Genomic DNA, 14,482 nt, shown 5'->3' with positions numbered 1-14,482 from the left:
TATAGAATGTGTGGGTCTCTGGCTGGGCCAGCAATTATTGCCCACCCCTAATTACCCTTGAACTGAGCGGTTTAGTCAGCCATTTCGAAGAACATTTAAGAGGCAGCCAACTTCTTGTGGATCTGGAATTACATGTAGGCCAGACCAAGTAAGGAAGGCTGACTTGTCCTATGAAGAGACATCGAGCAGTTTAGGCCTATACTCGCTGGAGTTTAGAAGAATGAGAGGAGATCTAATTGAGGTATATACGATGCTAAAGGGGATTGACAGGGTAGACATAGAGCAGATGTTTCCCTTGTTGGACATTCTAGAATGGGAGGCCTTAGTTTTAAGCTAAGGGGTGGCAGATTTAAAACAGAAATGAGGAGGAATTACTCCACTCAAAGGGTCATGAAATTCTCCACCCCAGAGTGCAGTGGATGGCAGAACACTAAACAAATGCAAGTTGAAGAAAAAGATTTGAATTTGTCTGGGAGGGAGGTTGACTGAAAGCACTGAAGGCAGTTTTAGCCTTGCTTGATAAATCATGCAGCACTTGCTGTTACGTCAAAAATACATTCAGTGTGTGGCCAAGATGCCATATTTGAGTCCCTGAATGACTGTCGTCATTTCTAACATACAATCGCACAGTATCCCACTCTGAGAGCTATAAGAACCAGAAGTGGGTGAGGTGAATAGGGTTGATTCATTTAAGGTGACAGCAGTTACACGCACGAAGGTGAAAAGAATAGGAGGATTTGGTAACAGGGTGAGACAATGCAGGATGAGAGGAGGATTGTGTGGAACATAAACGCTGACAAATCCAACTGTGCTGAATCACAGAAATTTCAGGATAGTGAAGAACTTAAGGAGGCCATTTCTATGCAAGGGTGGGCCAGTTCTCCCCTGTATCCCAGCCAGCAACTATCCCTCGACCCACATCACTGGAACACATTATATGATCATCATCCTGTTGCGATTCATGGGATCTTTCTGAGCGTAAATCTTCTGCAGATCTACCTACGCTACAACAGCGGCTACACTGTGAAGAAATACTTCATTGGCATGGCGGAGTGGGGGGTGGGTCTTTCAGTGAATGTGGGAAATGCAATGTAGCCCTAAGTTTGTCTTCATTGAAACTTGATTGTGGTAGGCAGGTGATGAACCGAGTCAGCTAGCACTGGCAGCCCATCATGTGATGCGCACGTCCAATGATCCACATCCCCGAGTGGTGGTGGGGTGGGGAGGAGGGTGGTCTGCTGGTTTGGAAACACAGCTGGGGCAAGGGCAGTTGCCGTTCTCAAGCCAATGGCTCTTGGCGGTGAGTGTGCCCCACCGAAAAGTAAGCGTGCACTCCCGGTTAGAATTTGACATTCACGTTGATCCAGAATTCAGGAGTAAAACACAAGGGGAAAGAATAGAATAATCTTTATTTTCACAAGTCGGCTTACATTAACACTGCAATGATGTTTCTGCGAAAAGCCCCAAGTCGCCACATTCCGGCGCCGTTTCGGGCACACAGAGGGAGAAAAGGTTTTGCATGTTCATAGCAGCTTTCGGGACAACTTCGGGACACCTCAAAAAGTGTTTTACAGTCTCCAAAGTCATTTTCTTTTGAAATGTAGGGACTGTCATAATGTAAGACACGTGGCAGCCAATTGGTGCATGGCAAGCTTCCACAACCGGCAATGTGATAATGACCAGATAATCTGTTTTTCTAATGTTGGCTGAGGGAACATCCACAAGTTTGAGAGGACAGTTGAACAAATTGGTAGAGTTGAGAGAGAGAAGCTGCTTCCTCTTTCGGGGGAGTCCAGAACAATAAGACAAAACTGTAAAGTTCTGAAGGAAGTACTTGTTCACACAAAATAGAAATCTGGAATTCCCTCCCCTCTAAAAAAGTTCCTGATGCTGAGGGGCAGTGTGAGGTGCAGTGGTCAAGCAAATATTTCCAAACTGCGATGAGTAGATTTTTGTTAGGTAAGGTGAATGTAAGAAGTGAAACAGAACAAAGGTGCATAGATGGAGTTGTGATACCTGTCAGTTATGATCGAATTGAATGGTGGAACCAGCCGTAGGGTGCTGAGTGGCCTCCTCCTGTTCCTGGGGAAGGCAGTTCTGCATCAAAATGTGAGGTGTGCATCTTGGCCAAGAGGTGTCGCTGAGAATGCGATCCCTAGGACTACAAATTTCAGGAACTGTACAACAGAGGAATGAAAATTTCCTCTGGGTTCTATTTCAGTGAGGTTGACCACTTCACAATGACAAGTGCGGAGGACCCCTCTCTGCCCCACCACTAGTGTACATCCAATGGGGGGGGGGGTTAACCATATATCCTCCAAGGGCTCTACACATGTACAGGGAGAATTCTGCTCATTCAAAATGCTATACAACGCAGCTGGATGTAGGGTGAACAATGTTCAAAAAATTGCACATAATCTGACGAGACTGGCGGAGCAGATGGAGGAGGACTTCAAAAGATGGGACATGTTACCGCTCTCGCTAGCGGGTAGAGTGCAGTCGGACAAAATGGTGGTCCTGCCGAGGTTTCTCTTTGTGTTTCAGTGCCTTCCCATCGTGATCACCAAGGTCTTTTTTAAGAGGGTAGGCAGGAGCATTATGGGGTTTGTGTGGGCAAATAAGACCCCGAGGGTAAGGAGAGGGTTTTTGGAGCGCAGTAGGGACCGAGGAGGGTTGGCGCTACCGAATCTGGGGAGCTATTACTGGGCAGCAAATGTGGCGATGATCTGTAAGTGGGTGATGGAGGGAGAGGGGGCAGCATGGAAGGGGTTGGAGATGGCGTCCTGCAAAGGAACGAGTCTGGGGGCGCTGGTGACGGCACCACTGCCACTCTCGCCGTCAAGGTACACCACGGGTCCGGTGGTGGCGGCAACGCTAAGGATCTGGGGCCAGTGGAGACGGTACAGTGGTGCAATGGGAGCCCCGGTGTGGTCCCCGATCAGGGGTAACCACCGGTTTGTCCCGGGGAGGATGGGCGGGGGGGGGGGGTTTCAGATCTAGCATCGGGTGGGGATTAGAAGAATGGGGGACCTGTTCATTAATGGGACGTATAGAGCCTAGGGGCACTAGAGGAGAAGTTTCGGATACCCCCGGGAAATGCTTTCAGATACATGCAGGTGAGGGCGTTTGTGAGGCGGCAGGTGAGGGAATTCCCGTTGCTCCCGGCACAGGAAATTCAAGACAGGGTGATCTCGGGCGTATGGGTGGGAGAGGGCAAGATGTCGGCAATATACCAGGAGATGAAAGAAGAGGGGGAGGCGTTGGTAGAGGAGCTGAAGGGTAAATGGGAGGAGGAGCTGGGGGAGGAGATTGAGGAGGGGCTATGGGCTGATGCCCTAGGGAGGGTTAATTCCTCCTCCTCGTGTGCCAGGCTTAGCCTGATACAATTTAAGGTGGTTCACAGAGCGCACTTGACGGGGGCGAGGCTGAGTAGGTTCTTTGGGGTAGAGGACAGATGTGGGAGGTGCTCAGGAAGCCCGGCGAACCATGTCCATATGTTTTGGTCATGCCCGGCACTGGAGGGGTTCTGGAGGGGAGTGGCAGGAACAATATCTAAGGTGGTGAAAGCCCAGGTCAAGCCAAGCTGGGGACTAGCAATATTTGGAGCAGTGGATGAGCCGGGAGTGCAGGAGGAGAAAGAGGCCGGCATTCTGGTCTTTGCGTCCCTAGTAGCCCGGCAAAGGATCTTGCTCATGTGGAAGGAGGCGAAGCCCCCCAGCGTGGAGGCCTGGATAAATGACATGGCTGGGTTCATTAAGCTGGAGAGGATAAAGTTTGCCTTGCGAGGGTCTGCGCAGGGGTTCTACAGGCGGTGGCAACCGTTCCTAGACTATCTCGCGGAGCGTTAGATGAAGGTCGGTCAGCAGCTGCAACCGGGGGGGGAGGGGGGGGGTGGTGGTGATGTCTTGGGAAGGGTGGGGGAGGGAGGGAGGGGGGAAGGGGGGTCAGGGGGGTCTGCCTGGGGGTTATTTGAGTAAGAGAACACATGAAAGACCTGGATAACTGGCATGTACGGGAGGAAATCAGTGTACAAAGCTCTGTAACATATCGTTTTACCATGTTTATATCTTGCAATGTGCGTTCTCTTTCTATTTTGTTACGGGGGGGGGGGTTTGTTTGTAAGGGTGAAAAATTGTGTTAAAAAACTTCAATATATATATTTTTAAAAATTTTTTTTAAATTGCTCATATCGATATTTGCATTACATCCTTTCTCAATCAAACACAGTTCCACATTGTGTTTGTGAATGGTTACCTGCAGTCATGTTTCTCAAGTTCAAAGTGCGGGTTAAAGTTCAGCAGAATCTTCTGGTGGCTTTCAGGTGCGTAGATGACCCATTCACACCGCTGGTGCGCCGTGTAGTCGTGTGGGTATCCAGGTGAGGTGATGTAACCCGCTTCTCTTGCGTTTAAACGTTCCCCACATCGTACCTCTCCTGCAAAAGAAACAATGATTACCTATTGAGGGCAATGTGGAGGGAGTTGTCAATGTTGTTGGAGACGAGGTGGCCAAGGGCCCAATACAAAAAAGCATCTTAGAGAATTTTATAGGCAGAACTGTTGAGGTGCTGGGTGTCAGGGGCAGGCACAGCAAGGGGAGGAAGAATTTCAGAGTAGGAAGACTAAAAGCCCCTCCAACTAGAACAGAGTTCAGTCATGGCTCTGTTGGTGCTCTATTGTCACTGAGTCAGAAAGTTGAGGGTTCAAGCCCCATCTGGAGATTTGAGTACAGGATCTGTGCTGGCAATCCCAGTGTGGTACTGAAGAGCATTTCCAACAGTGACTATACTGCTTATTCAGTGCGACACTTTGAGGCTGAGAAAGGCGCGATATGAAACCAAATGTTCCTCACAAATGGAATTGATTGCACTTTTGGGGGAAGGCAGAAAGGAATTTGAAAGGGTGATACACCAAGGCCGGAGGAATGGGCAAATTTCTATCAGGGACAATAGGCCGATCAGTCTCGGAGAAGATGAGGCCGTAGGTGAATGCAGGGAACCAGCAAACAGATCTGTTCTCCTGTAATCAGAACCAAGCAAATGCCAATGTATAGGGATCTTATCACATTTGGTCCAATGAAACCAGTCATTGACTACAAACCTAGGAAATGGAGATGAGAATAGAGGGACCCAGTATCCCCGGAACAGAAGAATACAAAAGGCAGAATATTTTTTGAAAACTGCTTCCTACGCGAAAGGCCAAGGCTGACTTTTTCCACAAAGTCTTCCCTCAGAAACAATAGATTTTCTTTTAAAGGCAATCCAGATTGAATGGAGCCTGTGTTCACCTTTGCAAATGCTAATCCCTACAGTGAGGGTCACTGCCTGTGTCAATGTTAACACCTCATTATTCATTAGCAGCCCTGCTGCAGCCTGTGTAAAGGTCACACTCCTGTGTTCCTTAAAGGGCACGTTGCCTTAGCAACGCCTCTCACAAGACATCACGCCAAGTTGAGACGCGGAAGGACGATGGCGTGACAAGTTTGGCGATGTGATGACAGCACGGCGTCGGCACATTGGTTACTGTATCCTTTCATTTTCTTTTTTTTTAAATAAACGTTTTATTGAGGTATTTTTGGTATTGCAACAACAAAAAAATAAACAATGTACATGAAACAATAAACATTGTGCAAAAGCCGTCTCCCTTCCTTACAGGTCCCACCTTTATTAACCCCCTACTCTAAGCTAAACTGAGATGCCCCCCCCTCCTGCTGACGATTAATTTTCCGTGAAGAAGTCGACAAATGGTTGCCACCTCCGGGCGATTCGCTAATGTGACCCTCTCAAGGCGAACTTGATTTTCTCCAAACAGAGAAAGCTAGCCATGTCCAATAGCCAGGTCTCCGACTTCGGGGGCTTTGAGTCCCTCCAAGCTAATAGTATCCGTCTCCGGGCTACCAGGGAAGCAAAGGCTAGAAAGGCTAGTCTTTCTCCTCCTGGATTCCCGAGTCTTCCGACATCCCGAAAATCGCCACCTCTGGACTCAGCGCCACCCTTGTTTTTAACACCGTGGACATGACATCTGTAAACCCCTGCCAAAATCCCCTGAGCTTCGGACATGTCCAGAACATGTGGACATGGTTTGCTGGTCCTCCCGCACATTTTGCACACCTGTCTTACCCCAAAGAATCTGCTCATCCGGGCCACTGTCATTTGAGTTCGATGAACGACCTTTAATTGTATCAGGCTGAGCCTGGCACATGTTGCGGATGCATTGACTCTACTCAACGTGTCTGTCCATGGACCATCCTCTATCTCTCCTCCCAGCTCCTCCTCCCACTTGCGCTTCAGCTCCTCGGTCTGCATCTCCTCTGATCCCACATGTTCCTTGTAAATGTCAGAGACGCTCCCTTCTCCTACCCATCCTCTGGAAACTACCCTGTTTTGAATCCCCCTTAGTGGTAGGAGCAGGAAGGTTGACACCTGTTTACGTAGGAAGTCCCGCACCTGCAGATACCTGCATTTGTTTCCCCTCGCCAACCCAAACCTCTTCTCCAGTGCTCTCATACTCGGAAAGCTCCCCTCTATCAACATGTCCCCCATCCTCTCAATCCCTGCTCTCCGCCATATCCGGAACCCCCCATCCATACTTCCCGGGGCAAACCGGTGATTATTACAGATTGGGGACCAGACCGATGCTCCCTCTGCTCCCACAGGTCTCCTCCATTGCCCCCAGACTCTCAGGGCCACCACCACCACGGGGCTGCTGGAGTACCGCGCCGGTGGGAACGGCAGAGGCGCAGTTACCAACGCCCCCAGACTGGTGCCCTTGCATGAAGCCGCCTCCATACGCTCCCATGCCGACCCCTCCCCCACCACCCACTTCCTGATCATGGCTATATTCGCCGCCCAGTAATAATTACTAAAATTTGGCAGCGCCAGCCCGCCCTCTCCCCGACTCCGCTCAAGCATTACCTTCCTTACCCGCGGGGTCTTGCCCGCCCAAGCGAAGCCACTGATCACCTTGTTGACCCGTTTAAAAAAGGACTGCGGAATAAAGATGGGGAGACACTGAAATACAAACAGGAATCTCGGGAGGACCGTCATCTTCACCGCCTGCACCTTCCCAGCCAGTGACAACGGAAGCCCATCCCATCTCCGAAAACCGTCCTTCATTTGGTCTACTAGCCGGGCCAGATTTAGTTTATGCAGCCGGTCCCATTCCCACGCCACTTGAATGCCTAGGTACCTAAAGCTTCCCCCAACTAATCTAAATGGCCTCTCCTGTCCCCTCGCCTGGACCGCAAACATCTCACTTTTCCCCATATTTAGCTTAGACCCTGAAAACCGGCCAAATTCCCGTAGAATCCTCATGATTTCTTCCATCCCCTCGATTGGGTCCGATGTATACAGAAACAGGTTGTCTGCATAGAGCGAGACTCTGTGCTCCACCCACCCCCGGACCAGCCCCTTGAGGCTCTCAGAGCAATTGCCAACGGCTGTATAGCTAGCGCAAAAAACAGTGAGGAGAGGGGGCATCCCTGTCTCGTCCCCCGGTGCAGTCTAAAATAGCCTGATGTTGTCCTATTTGTCCGTATGCTTTCCACAGGAGCCTGATACAGCAACCTGACCCAGTCAATAAAGCCCAGCCCAAATCCGAACCGTCCCAGTACCTCCCACAGATAATCCCATTCTACCCAATCAAACGCCTTTTCTGCATCTATTGCGATCACTACCTCCACCTCCCTACCTTCCGGGCGCATCATGATCACGTTTAACAACCTTCTTACATTGGCCACCTACCCTTAACAAATCCCGTCTGGTCCTCCCCAATAACGTCCGGAACACAATCCTCAGTCCTGGAGGACAAAATTTTGGCCAGCAATTTGGCAACCACATTCAACAGGGATATCAGCCTGTAGGACCCACACAGCTCCGGGTTCCTGTTCCACTTCAGAATCAGCGAAATCGTGACCTGTGACATCGTCGGGGGCAGCACCCCTCTTTCCCTTGCCTCTTTGAACATCCTCACCAACACCGGCCCCATTATCCCAGAGAACCTTTTATAAAACTCCACTGGGTACCCGTCCGGCCCCGGGGCTTTACCCGCCTGCATGGCCTTCAGACCCTCCACTATCTCTTCCAACCCGATTGGGGCCCCCAGCCCTTCTACCAGCTCCCCGTCCACCTTTGGGCAATTCAGCCCCTCCAAGAAGTGCCTCATCCCCTCCGGCCCCGTAGGGAGTTCCGACCTGTATAGCCTACTGTAGAAATCCCTAAATGCCTTATTCACCCCTGCTGAATCTCCAACCAGGTTCCCATCTCCGTCATTTACTTTCCCTATCTCCCTGGCTGCCTCCCTCTTTCTAAGCTGATGTGCAAGCATTCTGCTGGCCTTCTCTCTATGCTCATAGGTCGCCCCCCCCTCGCGTTTCTCAGCTGCTCCACCGCCCTCCCTGTGGTTAACAAGCCAAACTCTGCCTGTAGCCTCCGCCGTTCCCTTAAAAGCCCTGCCTCTGGGGTCTCCACATACCTCCTATCGATCTGTAGTATCTCCTTTACCAGTCGGTCCGTCTCTGCCCGATCCACCTTCTCCCTATGGGCCGGTATCGAGATCAGCTCCCCTCTGGCCACCGCCTTCAGTACTTCCCAGACCACCGCTGCTGAAATTTCCTCCATGTCATTGACCTGCAGGTAGTTCTGAATACATTTCCTCATCCGCTTGCACACCCCTTCATCAGCCAAAAGTCCCACATCTAACCTCCAGTGCGGGCGCTGGTTACTGTCTTTACTAACCTGCAGGTCAACCCAGTGCGGAGCATGGTCTGAGATTGTGATCGACGAGTACCCCGTGTCCACCACCCCTGCCAGTCAGGCCCTGCTCAAAATAAAGAAATCAATCCGGGAGTACACTTTATGCACGTGTGAGTAGAAGGAGAACTCCTTCACCCTCGGCTGCCCAAATCTCCATGGATCCCCCCCCACCATCTGCTCCATGAACCTTTTAGTTCCTTTGCCATTGCTGGCACCCTGCCCGTTTTCGAGCTTGACCGGTCCAAGCCAGGGTCAATAACTGCGTTGAAGTCCCCTCCCATGACCAACCTGTGCGAGTCCAGGTCCGGTATCTTCCCCAGCATCCTCTTTATAAACTCCACATCATCCCAATTTGGCGCATACACATTTACTAATACCACCTGCATTCCCACCAGTTTCCCACTGACCATAATGTACCGACCTCCCACATCCGAGACTATTCTACCCGCCTCAAACACCACCCACTTATTGATCAGGATCGCGACCCCTCTAGTCTTTGAGTCTAGTCCCAAGTGAAAGACCTGACTGACCCAGCGTTTCCTCAATCTAATCTGGTCAGTTACTCTAAGGTGCGTATCCTGCAACATTACCACATCTGCCTTCAGTCCCCTAAGATGCGCGAACACACGTGCCCTCTTGACCGGCCCATTTAACCCTCGAACGTTCCAGGTGATCAGCCTAGTTGGGGGACTCATTGCCGATCAGCCATCCCCTTTTTTGGGCCCGCCTCCATCCAATGCTCCGCACGTCCACCAGTCTGCCCCCAGGCAGCCTCCACCCCCAACCTCCTCTCTGTCCCTTAGCCCAAGTCCCTCCCTCGTCAGCAGAACATTTACTCCCCCTCCCCCCCTAGTAACAACACTTTGTAACCCAACCCCATTAATAACCCGAACATATGCACCCCCCCCCCCCCCCACCGCACTTCCATGAGCTAGCCCACCCAGCTAGCTTGGTGGCTGCCATCCTTGGTGCCGGATAGTCTCCCACCTATTGTTCCCTTCCCCCCCTCCCGCCCCCGCTCATACAAACATACACCAACATCAAACAATCCCCACACAATTGCCTGACAGAAAAACACCAAGATCTAAACAAGCACCCCAACAGTGCAAATGAAAACCTTAACTCACTCAGCTCTACCGTTGGTCCCAAATCAATGCAAAAGGCATTACAAACAGCTTCCACAAAACAAAAAAGCGAGAAACTCTTTTTTTCAAAGAACAGAAGAAAACCCCCAAAAAACAAGAACGTTGCAGCAAAGTTCAAAAGTTCTCAGTCCACCACAAGTCCTTTCCTTTTCGCAAAGTCCAGCGCGTCCTCAGGCGACTCAAAATAAAAGTGCTGTTCCTCGTGCGTGACCGAGAGACGGGCCATATACATCAGTCCGAATTTCACCTTTTTCTAAAAAAGGATCGACCTAATCTGGTTGAAGCCTGCTCTTCTCCTGGCCACCTCCACACTCAGGTCTTGGTAAACCCGCAGGATACTGTTGTCCCACTTACAGCTCCGTGTCTGCTTGGCCCACTATAGAATGCCCTCCTTATCCAAGTACCTGTGGAATCTCACCACCATTGCCCTCGGGGGGTCTCCCATTCACGGCTTCCTCGCGAGTGCTCTGAGAGCCCTGTCCACCTCCAAGGGTCGGGAGAATGTCCCCTCCCCCAGCAGCTTCTCAAACATACCCGCTATGTATGCCCCAGCAACCGCTCCTTCGGACCCCTCCGGGAGACCAACGATTCTCAAGTTCTGTCGGCGGGACCTATTCTCTAGGTCCGCCACCTTCTCCAGGAGCCTTTTCTGCTGGTCTATCAGCATCCCCACCTCCAACTCCACCGCAGTTTGATGATCCTCCTGCTCAGCCAGCGCCTTCTCTACTTTCTGGATCGCCCGATCTTGGGCATCCAATCTAAGCTCCAGCCGCTCAATTGACTCTTTTATCGGGCCCCAGCAGTCCTGTTTCTGCTTAGCAAAGCCCTCCTGGATAACTTGCATCAGCTGCTCCGTTGACCGCTGGGTCGACAAACCAGAGGTCCGGTCCTCTGCCATGCTGTCTCCTGCTGCAGCTTCAGCCCAAGCCTTCTCTGTCCATCTGTTTCTGCCTTTACGAGCACTTCTAGTTCTTCTCTCCATGCACCGATGTGGGCATTCAGTACACAATTGCCTCTGTCATCAGTTTTACAATTCAAGTCCAGTAGAAAATTGGGGGAAAAGGTCCAAAAGTCTGACCAGAGCGGGAGCCACCAAATGTGCGGCTTACTCCTTCATAGCCGCCACCGGAAGTCCTTCTTTCACTTTCATTTCTCCGTGAGCTCCGCCCTCCTCCAATTTGGGAGCTGGTACATATCCAATTTTCATTGCCCCATCAGTCTTCAATTTCCCAAACTCCCTGAGTTCTGGAATTCCCTCCGTAGATCATCCTGCCTCTCTCCTACTTTAAGATGGTCTTTAAAACTGACCTTTTTCACCAAAGGTTTGGTTACCTGTCACAATAGGTGACTTGATGTTAAATTTGTGTGATTGTGCTATTGTAAAGCACCTTGGGATGTTTTGCAATATCAAAGATGCTATACAAATGCCTATTGTTGTTATCAATTACAAAGAGCCATGATGTGGTGGGCATTGTTTGCTGGTTTCCCTCATGCCATCTTGGCAACCATGCCGGTTCCCCCAATGATCCTGCGCCAGATTGGTGTCACTGGCATGTGAAAATGGACAATGAATGTCAGCGGGTTTGAGAACAGGGGGTGGAGGGTCTCACGTTTACCTGATACATTGATGCACCCTCCTCCAATAAGGCTTGGTAAATGCTGTTCTGCCAGCCCATGGCTCTTTGGGTATCCCTCTCACCTCCCAGTCAGAAGCCTCACTCCAGGGACTTGAGCCTGTAATCTAGGCTGACACTCTGCAGTACTGAAGGAGTGCTGCACTGTCAGAGATGCTTCAGATGACATGTTTGCCCTCTCTGGTGATGAAAAACATCCTGATGCTATTTTGAGGAAGGGCAATAGGCTTCTCCCCAGTATCCTGGCTAATATTTGCCCCTCAACTAAAGTCATCAATGAACGTGAGTATCTGGTCATTTTATTAATGAGATCTTACTGCACACAACTTGGTTGCTGTACTTCCTATAAGATTAACCAACTTAATTGGCTTTAAAGCGCTTTGAGATGTTCCTGAGTGAGAAAGTATGTAAAGAAAGGCAAGTCTTGACTTTATGTAGCAATGAAGAGCAGACCCTTTCCTAACTGGTCTCGGTGGAAAGAGCTGAATATGTGCCACATTTTCCTTACAGTTCATTGTCCTCTGGTAACTCAATGTCAGAGTTCACACATGGACCAATAGCAACAGCAGTGTGGGATCTTTTGGATCGAGTGTTGTTTACAAGCCTAGTTCAATGCAGGTCAGGTTCTGATCCTTGTAGGCTCTCCAGTCTGTTTGGCAAGATTGCCCCAGAGACTAAAAATTAAAGATTAACCCATCGGATGCAAAAATCTGGCAGACAAGTCGTAAGTGATTTAACAAAAATATGGTGAGTGCTGTGTTTGTTTACTTTGAACACTTCCATTTATTTGGTATCAAAATATTGGAAGCAGGGAGAATGGGCATATGATAAAACCTCCAGGAGTACATCCAGCCAGAGTTGGCAACCCAAATCAGCATCAGCTGCTGGCTGGATGATATGCTGAGCTAATTTGGGAACTACATCCTATTGAAAACACGACTGTCACACGTTCCCCTGCTTCTTTTTCTTGCAAGACACCTCATGGTTCGTGCTGTCTCCAAATTCCTGTGGCGGGATTTTCCCAGGTGTCCGGGGGAAAGCCTGATGAGGGAGTTATTAGGATAGCCAACTCACCCGGGCAGGAAGTGGCACCTCCTGTATGCTATTGCTCAGGAGCTGGTAGGTGGGGGCTGATGGGGGTGGCTAAGTAAGGAAGGCGGGCTTTCCACTCTGCCCAATCAGAGGGCCAGAGCCACTGAGTGAGGTGGCCAATGCTCAGGCAGCAACAGAACCAGGAGGGCACATCTATTTTGAGCCCGCCCACCCATCCCTCTGCTCCCACAAGATGGCAGAAAGTTGCTTTTTTTAACCAGGGCTAAGCAAGGGTCGTGAGGAGAGAAGGGTGGGGAGGGGCGTCCTCTGGCTCCAATGGCCTTCCATGGGAAATCCGTGTGGAGGAGGCCGTCTTCTCACAGCTAACTGCCATCCTACGTGGAAGGGGGAGGGGGCAGCTCCAGCACAATGCCAGTATCCTGGGAAAGTGACACTTCATTGGGCCTTTGATTGTTTACATTGGTTGCCTGCAGTTAGCTAGGCCACTGCCGTTCCCGCTGGGTCTGGCTCAGGCAGCCAATTCGACTTGGCTCCCAGAATTGTGCCACACCCCATCTCTCTTTTCCCTCCCACCCATTCCTCCATCTGGGGGGGGGGGGGGGGGGGGAGTTAGTAAAATCCTGCCCCTCAATTGTGTACATAAGTGAGGAAGAGTTTGGTTGTTGAGCCAGCAGTTGATTTTTTGCCGTCTTTAGCTCTTCTACATGAAGCACTTAATATGTTGGGTCAGAAGCCAGTCCAACTCCCCACCCCCAAGCACTCCACACACTGTAGTTACCAACTCTGGTTCACCCTATTCCTGGAGGTTTTATCACATGACCATTCGTTGCTGCTAGCCCCACCCCCACACTCCTGTTGTTGACCACATGACCATCCTCCGGCCCACACCAAACAGGCCTTCCCCCTTCTGATTGGATGATTTGTGATTGCGGGTCAGTCTATTCTGCATTATTCTAATTATTTTTAGAACTGACAATCAAAACTGTTTAAACTAAATCGAATATAAACTTTTTTTTTCTATTGCTCTGATTTTTCTCCTGCGTTTACTCCCAGCAGTGATCTGGACATTGATCTTCAATCACCGGAGATTCCAGGACAATTCTATCCCACATCATCAATACATTCATCCGCTCAGACAAGCCACACAGACAGGCACACACTCACAGCAGAAAGACACACACACACACACAGATGCACAGATTCACACACAGACAGACATATAGATTCACACACACACACACAGACATACACACACAGATAGTCATACACAGATTCACACACACAGACACTGCCATACTCACACACATACACAGATTCACACGCACATGCACATCCACATACAGACATACAGGTTCACACACACATGGACACACACTGACATACACAGATTCACACACACAGACACAGACATACACACACATACAAATGGACATACAGATTCACACACACGTGGACACACTGACATACACAGATTTGCACAGATTGATACACACAGATTCACACACACAGTGACAGACATAGATTCAGACACACACACACACGACAGATTCACACACATACAGACATGCTCACATACATAGATATTCAGATACACACACATATACACAGGCATACACACATACAGACAGACATACAGATTCACACACACATACACACATGCAGACATATACAGATTCACACACACGTACACACTGGCATAGATTCACACAGATTGATATCCAGATTCAGACATACAGATTCAGACATACATACACTGACAGATTCACACACACATACACAGATTCACACACAAATACACATACACATATATACACACATAGATTCACACACACACGGACACATACTGACATAAATTCACACACATATACATGCACACATAGACACACAGATTCACATAT

At 49.8% G+C, this 14,482-nt stretch overlaps 1 protein-coding gene across 2 annotated transcripts in view; it reads right to left on the bottom strand.

Annotated features, from left to right (window-relative positions):
- Nucleotides 1-14,482, bottom strand: part of LOC140395287 (neuropilin-2-like) — a 181,678-nt gene that overhangs the window by 143,429 nt on the left and 23,767 nt on the right. For both annotated transcript variants that reach the window (XM_072482875.1, XM_072482866.1), the window contains exon 2: nucleotides 4,255-4,435. In XM_072482875.1, the coding sequence (XP_072338976.1) occupies nucleotides 4,255-4,435 (181 nt within the window). The remainder of the gene's footprint in view (nucleotides 1-4,254; nucleotides 4,436-14,482) is intronic.

Source organism: Scyliorhinus torazame, chromosome 2, assembly GCF_047496885.1.
Source record: "Scyliorhinus torazame isolate Kashiwa2021f chromosome 2, sScyTor2.1, whole genome shotgun sequence".
Classification (NCBI taxonomy): domain Eukaryota; kingdom Metazoa; phylum Chordata; class Chondrichthyes; order Carcharhiniformes; family Scyliorhinidae; genus Scyliorhinus; species Scyliorhinus torazame.
The sequence above is the reverse complement of the archived record's forward strand: the minus strand, read 5'-3'. Positions and strand labels throughout refer to the sequence as shown.